Source organism: Sinocyclocheilus anshuiensis, unplaced genomic scaffold (genome assembly GCF_001515605.1).
Source record: "Sinocyclocheilus anshuiensis isolate Anshui unplaced genomic scaffold, SAMN03320099.WGS_v1.1 scaffold313, whole genome shotgun sequence".
NCBI lineage: Eukaryota > Metazoa > Chordata > Actinopteri > Cypriniformes > Cyprinidae > Sinocyclocheilus > Sinocyclocheilus anshuiensis.
Window position 1 is genome coordinate 386,197 of NW_015536469.1, and position 20,557 is coordinate 406,753.

Consider the following 20,557-nt stretch of genomic DNA (forward strand, 5'->3'; position numbering starts at 1 on the left):
CACATACACGCCGCAGAGCATGCTGCACCCTTACAGAGCTCAGTTATTAATATATTCACTGTACACGGCTCACACAGGCACATTTAAAGAAAAGGTTCACATAAAAATGACATTTTTATAATGATTTACTCATTATATCATTCCAAACTAGGGTTTTCGCAATATACCGGTTATTTGATGTTAACTGTGATATTTAAAAAATAAAATATTGATATCATGCCAATATATTACACATATGATAAAAATGAGACAACTAACATTAGATTAGATTAATAATGCATCATTGTTTTTCAAAATGAACAATTTAAACTATGACTGTTTCATATAATCCAGTCATAGCCAATTATATTTTTCTGTGAGTTCAGCTCTTTTCCTCACATATAACAAACAGACTTAAATTTGAGTCATTTTTCGTTAATTTAATCATAATCTTCCTCTTCAGTGAGTCAACATGAGAAATGCTGTGACCAAACAACTGAGCCAGTGATTTGAATTTGAGAATCAGATCCGTGAATTGTTCTTTTGCGTTGATTCTTGTCAATGAACTAGCTGATATGATTCATAAACTCAACTGGATGATTCATTCAACTCACTGACTCAATGATCCGGACATGGCAGTTCTTGAATGAACAGTGCAATAAATACTAGTCTGTTTCTCACTCAAATCTAGACTTCACACACAGGTTTACCTGTACCTTTTAAAAGTGATAAAAAGTGATGTGACATGTGGCCAAGTATGGTGACCCATACTCGGAATTAGTGCTCTGCATTTACCCATCCAAAGTGCACACACACAGCAGTGAACACACACAAACCGTGAACACACACCCGGAGCAGTGGGCAGCCATTTATGCTGCGGCGCCCGGGGAGCAGTTGGGGGTTCGGTGCCTTGCTCAAGGGCACCTCAGTCGTGGTATTGAAGGTGGAAGAGAGCGCTGTACATTCACTCCCCTCACCTACAATCCCTGCCGGTACGAGACTTGAACTCACAACCTTTGGGTTATGAGTCCGACTCTCTAACCATTAGGCCACGACTTCCCCTATTTAAGGGTGAACTATCATTGTATCAAAAAGAACAGCATAAAAATTGTTACAATAGGCTACTGAGGGATTTTTTTTTTATATATATATATATCTTTTGCTCTCTTCCACCTGTGCATACTATATATTTAGTATAAGAAGGAAATAAAGAAACATTTGAAAAAAAAATGTTTTCTTGATTTACAACGCAGCTGGTACGAGAGGACAAAATGACATGGATGTGGAGAACAGGTGAAAAGCAAACAGACAAGCAGATGGAGTCACAATCAAAGAGTCATGTAGACAAATAGAGACACATCAGCTGCACAGACAGTCACGTCGACAGCATTCTGTGGCATAAGAGCAGAGCGACAGATAGAGGCAAACTGCTGCCTGTTTCCAGACTAAAGCGGTTGAGACACAGACGGAATGCTGCGGTTTCCTAACAACAAACCACAGTAGCAAAGCGCTGAGCCGAAACTGGGACGAGACACATCAAAAGAGCATTCTGAAGGCCCCCAAATACTTTAAATATCTCTATAAACACCACAGAAGAACACAACACAGCTTCACTCCCGTCTCAACGGGCACCAGATTCATAAACTAATTCTTCTCTGCGCGCATTAGACCAAACTGACAGCATATCAGAGCATATGAAGCACAAATAAAGCTGATTAATGGAAATGTGCTGGTGAAGAGTTTTAAAGGTATACAACCCTTATTTACAGAGTACCACAGTGCACACTTAATGGGTAGCTTATAATTGAGGTGTTTAAAGATGATTAAAAACTACATCAGTTTGCTATAATGAATGTGACATGTTGCAAGAAAAATGTTTTTGTGAGTAATAACGATCATAATAACAAAGTAATGAGAAAACTGAACTCTCCATTAGGGAGGAAATCAAAATGCTAAGCTATAGCTGCACTCGTCAGGTTGGAATTACCTTAATTATGAGTTTGTGGCTGTAAGGTTTTCACAACCTGGTTAGAGGCGTGATTGCAAGTTAGAAATTGAATTTTATTACAGGTCCAATGTTAGGGACATATATACAGTGCTAAATCAAATCAAAATTATTTTTGCATTTTTAACAACGTTTCAGTATAGTACAATCACTAGTGTGGTGGTGGTAATAATAATAATAATAATACAAATATTTTTGCTAAATAATTATTGAATCAAAATGCATTTTACACTTCTTCAGGATAATACAATCAGTAGTTTCGTAATAATAATAATAATACTTATTATTATTATTACTACTACTACATCAAATAATAAAATTATTTTGTTTATAACAAACTATAATAGTTTGTTAATAATAACATGTATGATGATAATAATAATAATAATAAATAATTAAATCAAAATAATTTAAGCAATGTAAACATTTTCAGTATAATACATTCAATAATATGTATTATTATTATTATTATTTTTATTAACAATAAAAATAATAATAAGAATTATTATTATTATTACTATTAATATTATTATAAATACTTATTGTTAAATTATGATTGAATCAAAACAATTTATGCATTTTTACACTGCTTCAGTATAATACAATCAGTAGCTTGGTAATAATAATAATAATAATTATTATTATTATTATTATTGCATCAAATAATTAAATTTGTAATTTGTTGATAACATTTATGGTAATAATAATAATAATAATAATAATACATATTTTAAAGTAAAGAGTTTTTCTACTTGTTTTTCAACATTGGTCATCAAATCCTCTGGTGCAAAATACAAGTGTACTGATGGTGGCAGGTGCAACGTTAATTTATTCACTAAAAGCTGGCTCATTCACAGAATTTAAGTAATTTCAAGTTCATTTAGATTCAGATGTGACTAAAGTGATAATGTCTGAGTGAATAATATGCTTACTTTATAAATTTGCCTGTCCATTGCTTGTCCATTCTCACCAGTTTAATTAGCTGCAGTATGAAAAGTTACAGATGGTTTGGTAGCCAACACATATTTCTGTTTTGAAATTTCCAGTCACTTTACAATATTATAGTTAAACAAACTATGCTTAACCGTTAGCAAAACTAGCACAAAACAGTTGGCTAGCCACCCACATAATGATCTCTTATTCAGTGTTACCATCATCGCCATAGAAACAAATCAATTCAGAATCCAAGGACGTAAACAGCTCTGAGTTGTCAACTCGTAATTATGGTAATTTCTGAAATGTTGTGAATGCAGCTTAGGCGGCAAAGGCTACAATATTCCACATGGTCTAGATGTGACCTTCAGGTAATCGAAAAGTTAGCAAAGACATTTGTGCTATGTGAAACATTCAAAGGGTGTTTTCCTATTATCAAACTCAGAAACCTTTAGTGTGGAAAAAAGACTATTTCTCAAACTATTTTCATTACTACACAGTTTGCACATGAATGCATATTTTGTGCATTAACGGCAAAAGTGGGGCGTCCGTCTCTTTAACACATGACAGATTCTATTGTCTTGGAGAGGCAGCGAGACACTGTGCCATTCAGAAGAAAAGCACAGTACTCTATTGTTTGATTAATCATGTTTGCGTGGTGAGCGATGCATTCTTACTCAGCCCTCAGAGACCGGCAAGCCATTTCACACATCAGTTCAATATCAACTCAAGCACTTCTGATCCAATTTTACTATGTGCTGTTTGATATGACTGTGCTAAAAGGGGAAAGTAAGGCGATAGCCACAGGCGATTAAAGTATTTGACTGAGATTAATCCCATAATTTGTCTGTAGACAAACGTACATTAACACATTCAGCTCCTTTTCAGGAAAAAGACTAAACAGTAGGGCTTAAGTTCAAATGTCCCATTTAAGGCAAAAAATTAAAAATAAAACTATGAAAATTAAATAAAACAAAACAATAAAAAATATGTAAAACTTAAATTAAATGAAACGCTACCTTGGCAAATAACTGAAGTAAAATAAGTTACTAAAATAAATGAAAGCTAAATAGAAACATAAAAAATGTAATCAAATTTACAAAAGCACAAAACAAAATTACTAAAATTTGAAATTAAAATGAAAACTAAAAGCTAATTCAAAATACTAATAAACACTACAATAATACTATATAATAGTATATAAATAATACTAAAATAAATGGAAATGCCCCTGGCCAGCTATTTCCAGTCATGCACGTACAGCTCTATTTAAATAACATATTTCAAATCAAAAATAATATTTGACAGCAGCAGCATCATCATAAATGGTGTTACCTCACCTCAAATCACAAACTACATTGTCCTTAAGAAAGTACTACTAAATATCCATGATATCTTTTTAGATATCTAAGTGTCTAATATAATATATAGTGTCAGAAAATTATAAAATACATCATCCATGCACTTAAAAAATGCATATGTGTATATATTTAGTATTGAATGTGGTAACCAAATGCTGCTTAGGCACATTTATGTAATGGTAGGAAATAAAATGAATCCAAATGTCAGAAAATTATAAAAGCCATCATCCATGCACTTAAAAAATAAATATGGTGTATATTTAGGATTGCATATGGTACCCAAATAACGTGCAAATGCTGCTTGGGCATATTTGTGTAATGGTGGAAAAATAGCATGAAATCTCTAGGGCTGTGGCGGTGTGTGTGTATGTGTGTTCTTTGTGTTTGTGCTGTGATGTGTGTATTGTAGCCCAGATGGCCCAACACTCAGTTTCCGCTGTCAGTCTCATGATGAATCCACTAGATAGCGTGAAAACAGAAAATGTGAGACATTCGGAGCCAGGATGCAGGACCGATATATTAGGTTTCACGTTCCTTTCAAGACATAGATTTGCGAAGAACTCGTGGAGCGAGAAGAATTCATGATGTTCACATTCTACCGTCATTACCCCAGGGTTTTCAGAGGGAACAGTGCTTATGTGCCAAACAAGCACTATTATTTTTAGCTTCCTTAACTACCTAATAAATTCCGACTCTCTTCTTTCCACACATCATCCATCTGTCCGTCCAGTTCTCCCCTTTGATCCTCCACTGGTTTTCTCTGGCAGTAGGAATGGAAGATCATTGCAGAGACAGAGCAGGATCTATAAATAGAGGATCAGCCAATAGCAGAGTGGAACCGCATCTTGTATGCTGGTGGGTGACTACTGGAGTGTGTCAGTGCCACTTTCTCTTTCCTTCTATCATTCCATCCCCCTTCCCCACCCTGCTATTTCTCTGTCCGTATATCCCTGGTTCCCACATCCCACTCAGTGTTGTCACCATCATGTCAAGCCTCTCTCTCTCTCTCTTTCTCCAGGTGTCTGTAGCATAGTGATCAGATGGCCACTCTTTTTCCTCTTCACCAGCTGTTCTTGCTTCTCATGTTCTCTCCGCTTTGTTCTCCAAGAGACATTTAGAGTTCAACTTTAACATGATATCTTTACACTACACTAAACACCTGGAACAAAACACCACTACTGGAATAGTCCAACAAACACAAACATCACCTACATAGGCAGCTTCCTACGAAGCAGCATCCTATCTGAAATGACACCTCATAAGTCATCAATTTGTAACGCTCTATATACAGGCAGTAACTCACTGCATCATACAAACGGCATGTGAAGGGCAGAGGAACCCAAACTCACAATTGATTTCAGTAGAGTTGATGTTAGCATGTTGCTCATCTAACAAAACAAAGCATTTCAGATTGGGTTAATAGCCTTTCATATCACAATGTCTGCTGTTTCACTAATAAATTTATGCTTGGCTCATGCTTGATGCATAAAAACTATAATTTAAACAAATTTGTTCAATATAAAAATCTGGGCTCAACCATTATTTCTGTATTTCTATTTTGCAGAGATCTCTAGTATTTTAAACCATATGCTCATAAAGCATCTGCTCTTATAGCACTTGAACCCTGAAATTACACACGAGATGACATATGTCCCATCATTTTGTCACATGTAGCTGGAACTGACAGCAGAGCTGTTAAAAACGCTGAGTTAGTGCTGTTTGCTATGTGCTGCAACATCAGTATAAATCAAGACAGTCTCAGAGCCGCTTTGTAGTGTCCACCGTACTACAGGGGCCCAATTAATTAAATCCTGTCTTTATAAAGCACAGCAGGGCTCTAAAACTCCCCCAATCGAATTTCTAAAGATGAACTCTTTTGTGAAAAATGTGGAGATATGATAGACCAATGATATATCCGTATATCCAAGATCATCACTTTCAGCTGTTGACTGACTATAATATATACTTAGTTCACTGGCTTTTTCGATATATATATATATATAAGAATTTTGTATATATTATATATTGCATGTATGTTATGTGAGCAATATCACACTCGTAGATGTGATATGGCTGTATATCGGCACAGCTGTGATTCGGCCGTAGGTAATCACAGCATGCCGATACAGCCATATCTCATACGAGTGTGATATTGCATTTATACAACAGTTCGACAGCACGAGTGTGTAAATACAAAAAGAGACAACAACGGAGTGTCCTTAAAAACCCTCTTTTGTGAAAAACTACTTCCTTCCGCCACGGACTCAAGTCTCAGTTTGACAATTTAACAGCTGAGCTCATGCCTCCGTCACTAATTCAAAAACGTCACTTTAGAACTAGTAACGTTGAGGAACGTTGAGTTGCTTCATTGAAAGCTTATTGTATTACTGTATTAAAAGCTCACTGTATTATGTAGAGTATTATGAGAGAGAGATGATCTGAGCGAGTTCACTCACAATAAAACATTAGTTTGAATGTCCGCTGAGGAAAGCGATATCTTTGTCGTACTATCCTTTCCTGTGTTGAGGACAGCACTGCTCACTGCATTTGTTAGCAGCGTCTTACAAGCTGTTATTAAAGGTAAGAATAACTTCCGTTTCAGTCTCTTTCAGTATAAAAGTCTTTACCGCTGACTCGTAAAACAGTCTCTTGTCGCCATCTAAGGACGGAATAATGTAAGTTAACTACACTGTTACCCCATACTACTATTATGTATATAAAATATTATTTATTGAATAATAAACAACAAAAACAGCCATCATAAAAGCTGCTAGACAATTCAGTCAAAAGTAACTTACAAAAGCAACGCTCTGATATACAGCATTACAGTTACACAAAATATAACGTCATGAGATTTTGCCATCAGCCAAAACTATTTGCTCTGGAACAAATAATAGATTAATGAGACCAAAGACTGCCCGTCAGATTTACCCACAACGAATTATATCTCATGTTTAACCACTATAGAGACATCAGAGCCAGAGGCAAATTCCAGAAGATCTGGCCGAGGTGAGGCTGCTCTCGGCGGGTTAATGAGCGCTGAACGCCCGCTGATGCTCTGGAGATCACATTGTTTTCAACATGGATAATAATCAGAAATGAGCATAAATCAGCATATTAGAATGATTTCTGAAGGATCAAATGACACTGAAGACTGGAGTAATAATGCTGGAAATCCAGCTTTGCATCACAGGAATAAATCACACTTCAAAACATCTTCAAATAAAAAAAATTTAATTTCACAATATTACTGTTTTTACTGTATTTTAATATTTGAATGGTAGCCATCTTGCTTTATTCGATGGCCTAAATTAAGACCATCCGTTCAATCACACACTCCCGCCTCCGAAGATATGTCAGCCAACCCTAACAAGCAAAATTACAGACAAAGAGGCATCTTTTTGACTGGCTAATGCTGCACTGCTGTGTAAAGAGCCGAGATCTGTCATTGAAACAAATGTGTAATTTCAGGACACCTATTTCATTGAAATCAGTGGTATTCCTAAAATCAATGCTTACAGCTTATTTCTTCTTTACTTTTAAAGGGATAGTTCACCTAAAAATTAAAAGTCTGTCATTATTTACGCACTCTTAAACTTTATTTCTTCTCATCAAGCTCCAAAATGATAAAAGCACAATAAAAGTATCATAAAAGTGATACTTGCACTATATTTTCCAAGACTTCAAAAACTCCTACAATAGTTTTGTGAGAGGAACAGACCAAAAGTCATTATTCAATAGAATGCTTTCTCTGTGCTGTTGTTCTCGAATCAAATATATGGCACCACTGATGTCAATGACATTTGCTCTCGGGATTCACAAGAACTAAGCAATACTGTTTGATCATTTTGGAGCTTGACGGCTTAATTTTGCTTTTAAGATATTATTTCTTTTTTAGATGAACTATTTAAAATGTTTACATATAAATGGCTTTTGTTGGTTTTGGCTAAACTCCACATGAACTATTGTTCAAAAGTTTGGGGTGAGTCAGATTTTTAAAAAGATTTTGGAAGTAATCACTTATGCTCACCAAAGCTTTGTTTATATATCATATATGATAAATCAAAATACAGCAAAAAAACTGTAATATTGTGAAATACTATTATAATTTAAAATAAATATTTTCTTTTTGAATATATTTTCAAATGTAATTTATTCCTGTGCTGCAAAGCTGAATTTTCAGCATCATTACTCCAGTCTTCAGTGTCACATGATCCTTCAGAGATCATTCCAATATGCTGATTTGCTGCTCAAGAAACATCAATGTTTAAAAAAATATGTTGTGCTGCTTAATATTTTTGTGGAAAAAAATTTTCAGGATTTTTTGATGAATAGTAAGTTAAAAAGAACATTTATTTGAAACAAATTTTTTATAACTGTAAAAATGTCACTTTTGATCAGTTATGTAAATAATGCATCATTGCTGAATAAAAGTATTAATTTCTTTCAAAATACCGGTAATGAAATATCTTACTGAGCCCAAACTTGTAGTTCATACTGTTATTCATCAGGACAGGTCAAGTTGCTAAATACTGAATGTGTGTTAATAACCATGACAATTTCTGAGTTATTTTTGCAGCTTAGTTTCCATAAATATTCTCAAGGGGCTGGAAAGAGATCACTATAGCGAACATTTACCGGTACTTACTGTATCGGTGATTCTCTGTCTGAATGTTTATCAACCCTTTTAAAATTGCCCTCGACTACTAACTATGGGGCTTTTGCATTTCCCCTCTTAATAGCTTTGCTGGAGCTGAGGTCCAGGAGAGTAGATCCCCGAAAATCACTTTAGAGCCCTTCTATGCTGATCTCCTTTCTGTGACCATGAGCTGTCAACATCCCCTCCTCTCCGTCCCCTTGTCCATTGCCTAATTTACACTTGCAGGATTTAAAGCGCCGCCAGCCATTTGCACCTTTGAGCAACATCCTCAAACACGCTGAAACAATCTCACCCTCACACACTCAGCCGTGTGCACTCTCGCTCTCCCACACACGCATCTCTAAACATTGGCTCGGTCTTTCCGCTGCATCCTACACACAGAAACAGAGAGAAAACGCAGGCACACATTCCTATACGCCCCAGAGGACTCTCTTCTGAGCAGTTCCAGGTTGTGTGCAGTGTGTGTCCTGGGTATGTGCCAGATGGAGGCCGAGACCAAGCGTAGGATTCATTACCCAGAGCTTTTTGTTTAACACATCTCCTCCTCTCTCCTCCAGAAATCTATCGCTAACAGTAATACTTTATTCGAAAATCAACAATTGGACTGCAGTGTTTGCTCTCTTTCATCGTTGTTATATCACACTGTTGCTTTACATGCCAGATGACATATTTCCCATAATTTTGTCACATGTAGCTAGAACGGACAGCAGAGCTGTTAAAAACACTGTGAGTATTAGACTCAAACTGGAAGAGTTCTCACAGAGGACTTAAGATATATGATTTAACTCAAGTCAATATTTTATATATGTATATATTAGGGATGTAACGATTACCAGTTTGACGATAAATCATGATAATGACATAAAGCACAGTTTTAAGTAACAGTCTCACGTGTGCACAGCATGCAGAGTAGTTTCGTTTTGAGTGAAAACAGGGCGGAAAAGCTGGGAGGTTTTAAAAGAGTGCTAAGGGAATTATACAAATGAATATATGAATTAATTAATTATATGAATGTACCTCTGAAGGTTCTGACTGTCTTCAGAAACGATTCGATGGCATTTTGTTTTCATCTTCGCTCCATGTAATACCTAAAGGAAGTGTTCCTAATCGCAATACTGCTTTGTCCACAGAGTTTACAGGAAACAGCTGTAATTCAGCTTTTCCAGAAGCGCCACCTGCTGTCAGAGAGTGGATTTACAGAGACTTATATTTACATTCAGCCTGTGTGCAGTTTCTGTCTGGACAAAAACGGACTGAATTTGCATGCCCTGCTGTAAATTTTGACCGGTTGATGAAAAACAAGCTTATGTGGATTCTACACATTTAAACAATTGATTTTTAAATATAAAACTTGGTGAAGTGATTTATGAATCTGTACTTTTTTAACATCTCCAGCACATTTTAACAATACCGTGATAATACTGATAACCGTGATAATTTTGGTCACTATAATCGTGATAAGAAATTTTCATACCGTTACATCCCTAGTATATACACACACGCATACGCATATATGCACACACAACACCATTCAAAATTTGTGGTGGTTTTTTTTTTTTTTTGAAGAAAAGTCACCTAAACTCACCGAGGCTATATTTATTTGATCAAAAATACCGTAAAAACTAGCTGCACAATTTGGGGGTTGGGGAGGGGGAGAGAAATGTTTCCTGATAAAACTTGCAACTGCGATAATAAAATAATAATACAGGTTGTGCTAGTTTTCACTATAAAAATAAAAAAAGTAATTTGTTTCATATTTTTTCAGTATTTTTCTTTTTTGACAGAAAACCACAGGGAGTAAATTGTGTAATATTATTACAACTTAAGCAATTGCTTTCTATTTGAATATATTTTAAAATGTCATTTATTCCTGTTATGAAAAGGTGAATTTTCAGCATCATTACTCCACTCTTTAGTGTCACATGATCCTTCAGAAATCATTCTAATATGCTGATTTGCTGCTCAAGAAACATTTCTTTTTACTATTATTATTTCTTATTAATAGGGATGCTCCGATCAGGATTTTTGCAGCCGATACCGAGTACCGATTTCTTGTCATGGTGATCGGCTGCTTTGTGTACAGCTGTTACTGGGGAAACCTCTGTTTTGTTCCGTCCTCCACGCTGTGACAACTCACAAAAGACTATTTTTAACCAAGCAGCGTGGAGAGCCCTTTCAGAAATGTGCCGCGGCTGGCTGATAAACACAAGCACTGACTAGAGCGGCCGCGATCAGCTCCGGTGGCCGTGGAGCCGTAATGCGCCGCAGACGTGTGCAGTGAGGCTCAGATCAGCTCTAACGCCACTGAATCTGCTATGTAGATGAATCATGCAAAACATACACGACAAACAGCGAATTTTTCATTGTTTCTCGAGACGTCATAGCATTGCCTCACCGGCGATGACATGACTGCAGCGCCAAATCATTTATGTCCCCACGCATCATGTACGTCGTCACGCGTTGACGTCATCAAATTGCGATCGGTTCCTGAGATCGGCCAAGTTGGTGAGTACCGATCGAGTCATAAAATATGATTATCGGCCGATACCGATCTCCGGCTGATCGATCGGAGCATCCCTACTTATTAATATTGAAAACATTGCTTTATATAAATATATGTCTTTGATGAATAGCAAGTTCAAATGAGCAGAATTTATTTTAAATAGTAATTTTTTGTAACATCATAAAAGTCTTTACTGTCTCTTTTGATAAATGTAATACAGTCTTGCTCAATAAAAGTACAAATTAAAATATTAATTTCTTTCAATTAAAAAAAATCTTAAAATATGGGGTTCTTTTCTTGCATTGATTGAGAAAATGGTATAAAGAGATAAGTATAATGTCAAATATGCTGTCTCCTTAACAGTGTAGGTAAAGTCTAAGATTTCTCGGTGTGTCTAAACCCTAAATATGTATACATAATTTTGGTTTTTATTTATTTATTTTATTTTATTTTTGTATAAAGAGATAAGTATAATGTCAAATATGCTCTGTCTCCTTAACAGTGTAGGTAAAGTCTAAGATTTCTCGGTGTGTCTAAACCCTAAATATGTATACATAATTTTGGTTTTTATTTATTTATTTTATTTTATTTTTATTTTTTTGGGGTGGGGGTCAATTGTTAAATGTCATTTTCATATGTCATGCTATCATATCTCCGACTGTCATTGTTAAGTGTTATATTAGGTCAGATTTGCTACTGTCAATCGTTTAAATTAAGTTCGGATTGTTTTATTGTGTTCAAAAAAGCAAAATAAAATGTTTTAAAAATCTTACCGACCATAAACTTCTGAACGGTAGTGTATGGCATAAAATGTTGAATGAACATGCATTGGGTTGCTTACCTCAGTGAGGTGAGGGTTGGGGTTGAATCCGCATTGGTTGCACACCATGGAGCGGCACTGCGTGCATGTATTGCAGTTTGGCTGGCCGTCTGTGGTGCCCGTCAGATCTGCGGTCTTGCACACCGGACAGAGTTTTCTGCTGGGCATGGGTGCGATCTGGGGTAAAGAATAGGGCGAGGTGGGAGCGCTGCTTCCGGGCGAGACGGGGTGTCCACCTTTGCTGCTCCCCACGTCCACCTGGAGGTTCTTCCGTGCAGCCTGACCCGGCCCCTGAGGCTGCGTTGGCGCTCCGGGACCGGGTCCTGCACCGGGCGGACCCCCAGGTTTGGGTCCCATGCTCGGGTCTGTCTGATTAGGTTTGCCTTGGATACTGTGAAAGGGGGAAAAAAAAACATCAGAGTGTGAATTAAAGCAGAGGTGGTGTGGCATATGTTTGAAATCACTGATAGCTGAACACTTTGTTGAATCCATCTGCCCAGGGGATTCACGGGAGGAGATTTAAAGAGCTTTGTGCCGCAGTGAGTAGTTTTAATGAGAATAGAAAGATAAATCAATACAGCGGGGCAAATTCTGAGGGTGGAAAGATTGACGAGGACTTTTCACACTTCTTCAAAAGAATCTGAAAATATTATCTGCGGTGACAGGGGTTTCCTCTTCAGATAAGCATATTTAATTGTCTGAAACGGTCACTCTTGAACTTTGACCTAGAACAGAAGCTGCTTAGTGGCAAAGTGACAAAATTATGGCTATTATAAATGGATCGGACATTAATTAAAAAAACTGACAGTTGTTATGAATGAATTACCATTAGTAGTGCTAATGAAGGTGAGCATTGCTGCTGTTGCTTAGACATATGGTTAGAGACTTTCAAAGGAGCCAACACTAGTATTAATTACTATTATTACTACATTAATAATATAATATTGTAATAATTTATATAATAATAATCATCGTCATATATTATTATTATTATTAATATAAATATATTGTTAATAATATTATAAAACATAATAAAAATAATAACAACAACAACAACAATAATAATAAAGCATGTTATGTTTTTACAGTATATTGTTATTAATATAATAAAATATAGTTTTGTATATTATATTGTCATAATAATAATAATAATAATAATAATACATGTGTTTTTACAGTAGTCAGTTTAATTAAGTTATAAATGTGATTTATTGTCATTTAAATGTAAATTTATTTAATATTCATGTGTTATAATTGTGTCAAAAAACAGAAATAAAACTATAAATATCTGTTTTTGGATTGGGCACTTAAGCATTAAAATAATCAATATCAGTATTGGTTATAAAAAGAGTATCTGTCAATCTCAAGGAAACACCACAAAAAAATTGTTTATAATGTAAAACATCAGCTAATAGACAAAAACAAATTAGAAAAACAAATACGATTTTTTGGCATGATTTGGAAAAAGCTAAATATTTGAATGACACGACGCAGAAATTGACCATGAAGGAGATCTCACAGGTGAAAGAAATCCTTTCAATAGAAGCATTTTAATGGAAACACACTTTCCACCACAAGAATCTCAAAAATCTGCCACTGACAGTTTTATCACATTGTTGCGGTACTACATCATGCTGCAAATTAGTTTATGAGCACTTTTCTTTAGAAACCTCTGGTGAAGGTATGCATATGAGCTGTTAATATACTTAAGCATTTAATCAATGTTCTCTAATGAGCTATTTATTGTTGTTTCACCCAAAAAAAACTGTCAGTGGCGCCTTTCAAACCATGATCAATAAACATTATGTAAATCCCAGAGCTGACATGACTGAATCTCATCCAAATGCATTTATAAAACAATATAATTACCCAAGCATGAGATGCTGAATGTGTGTCCTGTTCAAAGATGAAAAGCTTTAGTATGAACATGAGTCAAGGAGTCTGTCATAAAGAAACGTGTTATCATTGCATAACCATTTTAGTTTACTAGTGTTTTATTTAAGATCAAATTTACGTATAAATGAGGCAATGTGTTTCGTCTGAGCTTACTAAACAATATTGCCATTTTCATTGTTGCTTTTACAAGAATATTTGACAAACCCTAGTAGGTAACTACCATGAATTTATATTATTTAATATCATATATATATATATATATATATATATATACACACATATATATATTAGTGCTGTCAAAATTAACGCATTAACGCAGGCGATTAATTTTTTCAGTTTAACGCGTTAAAAATACTTAACGCCATTAACGCAGGGGCGGGGCTACGGTTGGCCACCCCACTCACAACTGCTGTTTCTGTCTCTTTTTTCGTGACGAGAACCATCGTTTATTTAAACGCAGAAAGTCTTTATGACCACATCAAACCGGAGACGTTTCAGACGTGTGCTCCAACTTTACTTCAGCGCCAGGCGCGAGTCACACGAGCGTGGAGAACGGTACTGTGCTCGTAGCACGTGCTCTTCAATTGCACGCACAAAGGCAGTAGCCCAGGGGGCGGTGTTGGATCCACATCTAGGGGGTGGAGATGGTAGGTTTAGGAGTGGAGATGGGTGGGTTGAGGGATCAGGGGGTGGAGACGTGTAGGTTTAGGTATATGTAAGGTGGGAGGAGTTGGATCTGGATCCAACCACGCCCCCTGGATCTTGTGTTCTGCAGTGAGGACCATCTCCACAAAGGAGCTGGCGCGCGCTGTAGTATCATTTCATATCAAATCGCGAAAAACACTACGAGCATGCAATGTGGCAGTTATGCCAAAAAGGCAATTAAAGCTGCCTTAAAACTGTGCGTGTATGTATGTATTTGTTATATGAGTCACATTTAAGAACATCTGAAATGCAGTGGTTTTCCAAACTGTCCTGGAGCAGCCCAGCACTGTCTCCCTCACCTAACACACTAGATTCAACTCATTAGAGACTAGTGTTGGGTCGTTCTTGAACGATTCGTTCATTTTGGAATGTGAAATGATTGCAATGTAAAAGTATTTTTCAAAACTTTAATGCTAGGCGGGATTAATCGTGATTAATCGCGATTAATTTCTGGAAAAAAAAAAATTTAATCTCCGATTAAAAATGATGAATAAACGAATCTTAATTAAACAGTTAAGTTTCTAAAAATAAATAAAATTAAATAAAATAAAGGTCAAAAGCATATCATGAACAACAGAATTCATATTTTATGCTACTAGAGACTTTTGCTCAGACTTGAATCACTGAATAATTTCTTTTTGAAAAACCATTTCACTAAAACAACAGAGGTACATTTTAGCAGAGCATGTTTACTGCATCATCTCGCTCAGCGGCAACTGCTTCTTTGAGACAAAACCAGCACACATAATGGACATCTATTACATTTTACGGATCCCACGTTTGTTTCCTTTTTGCTTTCTCACATATTTTTTTCCTTTTCAATTAAGCCTCAGTGTTGAATTTACAGCTGCCTGCTTTCTAACTTTCACTTAAGCTACTGTCAAACCCTTTTTTGGCCTCTTTTTCTCTCTCTCTTTTTTTTTTTAAAGTCCCCAAGTTGGCATGAGGGGGTTTGTGCAGACTTTCTGCTACTCTGAGGTTGTTTATCACATCTCAACAGCAGTAATGATTTTCTTTTCTTCTTTCTTCCACAGGCTGGTGCTGGGATTAGTGAGCAATTAGAACGGACTCTAAGCTTTCTCTATGGTCATAACAGTCTCCAGAGAGCCGGCAAACACAAGTGCACGGGTACACACAGAGAGCCTCAAATGCACACATAAGACACTTCAAAAGCTTACACTTCCTCTGTCAGATTCTGAGGAGAAAGGAAAAAAGTGGGCAAGAACTAAAATAGCAGGTTTCACAGTAACAGGGAGTCTGGCTGAGACTTGCTTGTGTGTGTGTGTGGATCGCTCTGTTGTCTGTCCAGGAATATTTCCAGCACCAGGTCCCTCATTATACATAAGCCTTAAAACTGAGACACGACAAAGCGGAAGAAAAGTTCATTATTTGAGTGTCAGCTTTGTATTCTGTGAAGAAATGTAATCTCAGTCCAACTAGGGATCCAAAGTTGCTTCCCAGCATTCAATTTACACACTATATTGACTTCGAAACAGTTCAGGTCAGGTGGAAAGGCTTACAGGTACTATCCATTAGCACAATATAATCTTTCAGCATATTTAAAGGTGAAGGGCATCATTTTTCTATGTTAAAATGCTTTCTCCTACCCCAAGTCAATATGTAGTGAAATATAAGAAGGCCAATCGAAACACATCAGATTACGGAAGTAAAATAGGCTTACACTGAATTTAAATGTCAGCTCCACTCTTATATTTCCACACTTATATTTCCCAGAGTGACTAACTGCTAACAATTGACTAGCTTTGTTTCAGTCTTTACAGATGAGCCATTAAAAATGTAGAAAGCATGATTAAAAGTTAGTCTAAATTAAGAATCGAATGACTTTAGTATGTCTTAATAGGCAAAAAGGATTTCTTTGAATTTGGCTCAATTATATTGTTCAGAGGTTGCTGCTTCTCAGCTCAACTAAGTATTGTGTTTGTCTCAGATGTCTCTACAAAAATTCTTTTGGGACACATAAACGTAGATGCAAATCAGAGAACTGTTGGCATACATGAAGACTACAGAGCTATAAAAACAATAGCAAAGCTTGGGTTATTTGTTCTAAGAAATAAAATAAAATAAAATAAATTAAAATAATAAAATAAAATAAAATAAAATAAAATAAAATAAAAAATAAATAAAAATAAAATAAAATAAAATAAAAAAAAGAGTTTAAAATAGTACTCTCCAGGAGACCTATATGATTATTAGTGGCTTTTTTCCAGTAGTAAAAAGAGAGAAGCAGGAGACTTCAGCTAAAGTCTGTTTGATCTCACTTATGTCTAGAAGAATCACTGCGATAGTCATTTTAAAATAACATACAATGCATACAAATGCTTTAGGATATGTTCTCTGTGGCAGAAATAAACTCATTGACACTTCAAATAATTTTCATCACACGGTCGATGGTTTTCTGCTGATGGAATTTCATCATCTCTATATATTTATTCAAAGAAGAAGAATTATGCACCCAGTACACTCTGAGGTATTGCTAATATCAATATGCACTGAGTTTACCTTAAATGAAATCCTGAGGCCTAGTCTGAACAAAGCAAGCTATGCATTGGCACAATTTCCTTCAATAAAAAGTGAATTAAACAATAAACCAAACAGCTTGAGGCTAAACCAAGCTTACTCAATGTCCATTGTCAAAAGTCAGACACAGGACAGCTACACAACTATAACCTTCTAAATTGTAATAGTATTTCACATCCAGGAGACCTATATGATTATTAGTGGCTTTTTTCCAGTAGTAAAAAGAGAGAAGTAGGAGACTTCAGCTAAAGTCTATTTGATCTCACTGATGTCTAGAAGAATCACTGCGATAGTCATTTTAAAATAACATACAATGCATACAAATGCTTTAGGATATGTTCTCTGTGGCAGAAATAAACTCATTGACACTTCAAATAATTTTCATCACACGGTCGATGGTTTTCTGCTGATGGAATTTCATCATCTCTATATATTTATTCAAAGAAGAAGAATTATGCACCCAGTACACTCTGAGGTATTGCTAATATCAATATGCACTGAGTTTACCTTAAATGAAATCCTGAGGCCTAGTCTGAACAAAGCAAGCTATGCATTGGCACAATTTCCTTCAATAAAAAGTGAATTAAACAATAAACCAAACAGCTTGAGGCTAAACCAAGCTTACTCAATGTCCATTGTCAAAAGTCAGACACAGGACAGCTACACAACTATAACCTTCTAAATTGTAATAGTATTTCACAATATTACAGTTTTACTGTATTTTTGATCAAATAAATAACAGACTTCTGTTACGTATCCAAATGATTTGAACAGTAGCGTATATAGCATAGTATACAAACAGGGATACAGTCTATAACATTGTTTGCTAACATACCCTTGAGGCCTGTCTGTCACTAATAGTTTACAGATTTAACCTTTGAATGTTAGTAAGCAAAATAAGCAAGGCCACGGTTATTGACAGGGTGACTCGATACACCATAACTTGTGCTTAATCAAGGAGTTATTGTGTCTGCTATGATTGATTGTCTCATTAACTGAACCATGTACTTCTTATAATCATCTAGTGCTCAGGTAATTATTGCTGAATGCAGAAAACAAAGAAAACATAATGGAGCACTGATTAGCTATTTCTACTCTGTGTCTCCATGCAGGTAATCATTGTACTTTTTGTGGTCATTATATTCAAAAATACATGGCAAATTTAGATATTTAGATATTTCACACTCAGACAATTAAAATATCTAGATCTAAACAACACTGTCTATCTGCTCGAACAGAAGAACAGCTATAGAGAAACAATTCAGAAGGATGAGTACATAGATGTTTGCTTGGCAATTCAAATAAGGACATGCTATAGACTAATTAAACTACTGTTTTATATAAAAGTAATTATAAGTATTATACTGTAGAATAATTGACACCCTAACCTTAAAAGAAAACTTTTAAATGTTTTTAATGAAGTCTCTTCCAAGGCTGCATTTATGTGCTCTAATATACAGTAAAAACAATAATATTGTAAAATAGTATTACGATTTAAAATAACTGTTTGCTATTGTAATATATTTTACAATGTAATTTATTCCTGTGATGCAAAGCAGATTTTTCAGCATCATTACTCCAGTCTTCAGTGTCACGTGATCCTTCAAAAATAATTTTTTATATGCTTTTCTATGAATATTTAATGTCTTTTTTTTTTTGGCCATAGTTGTCTTTTAAGGTGTGGATTATGGCTAATCTTCAGCACTTAAAAAACAGAAGTCTATGCTATATTCTCATGAAGACAGCCAATTGGACCGGTGCATCACAGCACCAGCTCCTTCTGACAGTTTTCCCTTTGAATGCTGCTTTAAATTCATCAAATCTATATGCAGCATGACAATATTTTAATCCTAGCGCTCTAAACACAATCCTAAATTGGGCACAATCGCATGTACAAAGGGGCTTAAAGTGTTTCCCCGGACAGGAGTGAGCATTTACTATGATGCTGTCTTCTCTCTGCAGTCCGTAAAGGGGCTAACAGCAGCCTTAGACAGCCACGTCTGCTGGATCAGATTAATTTGGATCTGTAGTGCTGAGCAGTCCCCTTCACTCCTCTCTCTACTGCACAGAGCCTGTGTTAACACCTCTGATGAGTCACAGAGTGACAGAAGGAGAGTACAAAACCAGTGGGAGTCAGCTCCACATGAGAAGAACAGGCATGGGTGAAGCCTTACAAACTGAAATCATGTCTACTCTCGCTCTAGATACAGTCCTGTGAGGAATACTGCACTATATACTATAACTGTATACTTCTTTGTGGAGTGAGTCCTATACTCCTGTAGTGCACTATGATTTTGTGTGCTATATGGTGTTTAAGAGTACAAGTTAAACTCAAATCTGAATCATTTGTGGCATAATGTTTGATTACCACAAAATTCATTTCCACTTCTTCCTTCTTTTCTTTGAAAAAGGCACAAATATGGGTTATAGTGAGGCACTTACAATGGAAATCAATGGGGCCAATAAACGTTAAAACCCAATAGTGTAGAAACAAGATATATGCAATATGAATGTTAATATGATTTCATAAAAAACCTGCTTACTAACGATTTCTGTGTAAAGTTTTCCAATTTAACAACATTGCCTTGATGTCTAAACATCATAAATCCAAACAGTTTTAAATGACTATAAAATTGATTATTTAAACATTTTTACAGCTCAAATATGGAATTATTATAAGTAATTTATAACATTACCAAGCTAATTATAACTAATACAGACTAAATAAAATCTATCTATCTACTATGTATTTGTATAATTATTACAAACATAATGAAACCCTAACCTTAAATAAAAAGTTATTATAAAAAATTCTATATATATACAGTTGTGGTCAAAATCTCACATACACTTTGCAGTATCTGCAAAATGTTAATTATTTGACCAAAATAAGCGGGATCATACAAAATGCATGTTATTTTTTTAGTATTGACCTGAATAAGATATTTCACATAAAAGACACACTGTTAAAAATGACTGTGAATTTAACGGTAAAATACTGTAAAAATGCTACAGTAAAAACCTGTTAAATGGTTAACGGTAAGCTCCCACAAATTCTTGGTTTTCCAGCATCTTTTGCGCATTTGAACCCTTTCCAACAATGACTGTATGATTTTGAGATCCATTTTTTCACACTGAGGAACTCGTACACAACTAT

General features: G+C 35.5%; 1 protein-coding gene across 3 annotated transcripts in view; it reads right to left on the bottom strand.

The window, feature by feature from the left end:
* The window catches only part of LOC107697600 (protein bassoon-like), a 93,099-nt gene that overhangs the window by 65,449 nt on the left and 7,093 nt on the right, over positions 1-20,557 (bottom strand). For all 3 annotated transcript variants that reach the window (XR_001635234.1, XR_001635225.1, XM_016498461.1), the window contains exon 2: positions 12,283-12,652. Coding sequence is in view for 1 of the 3 variants with exons in the window: in XM_016498461.1 (XP_016353947.1) it covers positions 12,283-12,652 (370 nt within the window). In the remaining 2 variants the exon portion in view is untranslated. The remainder of the gene's footprint in view (positions 1-12,282; positions 12,653-20,557) is intronic.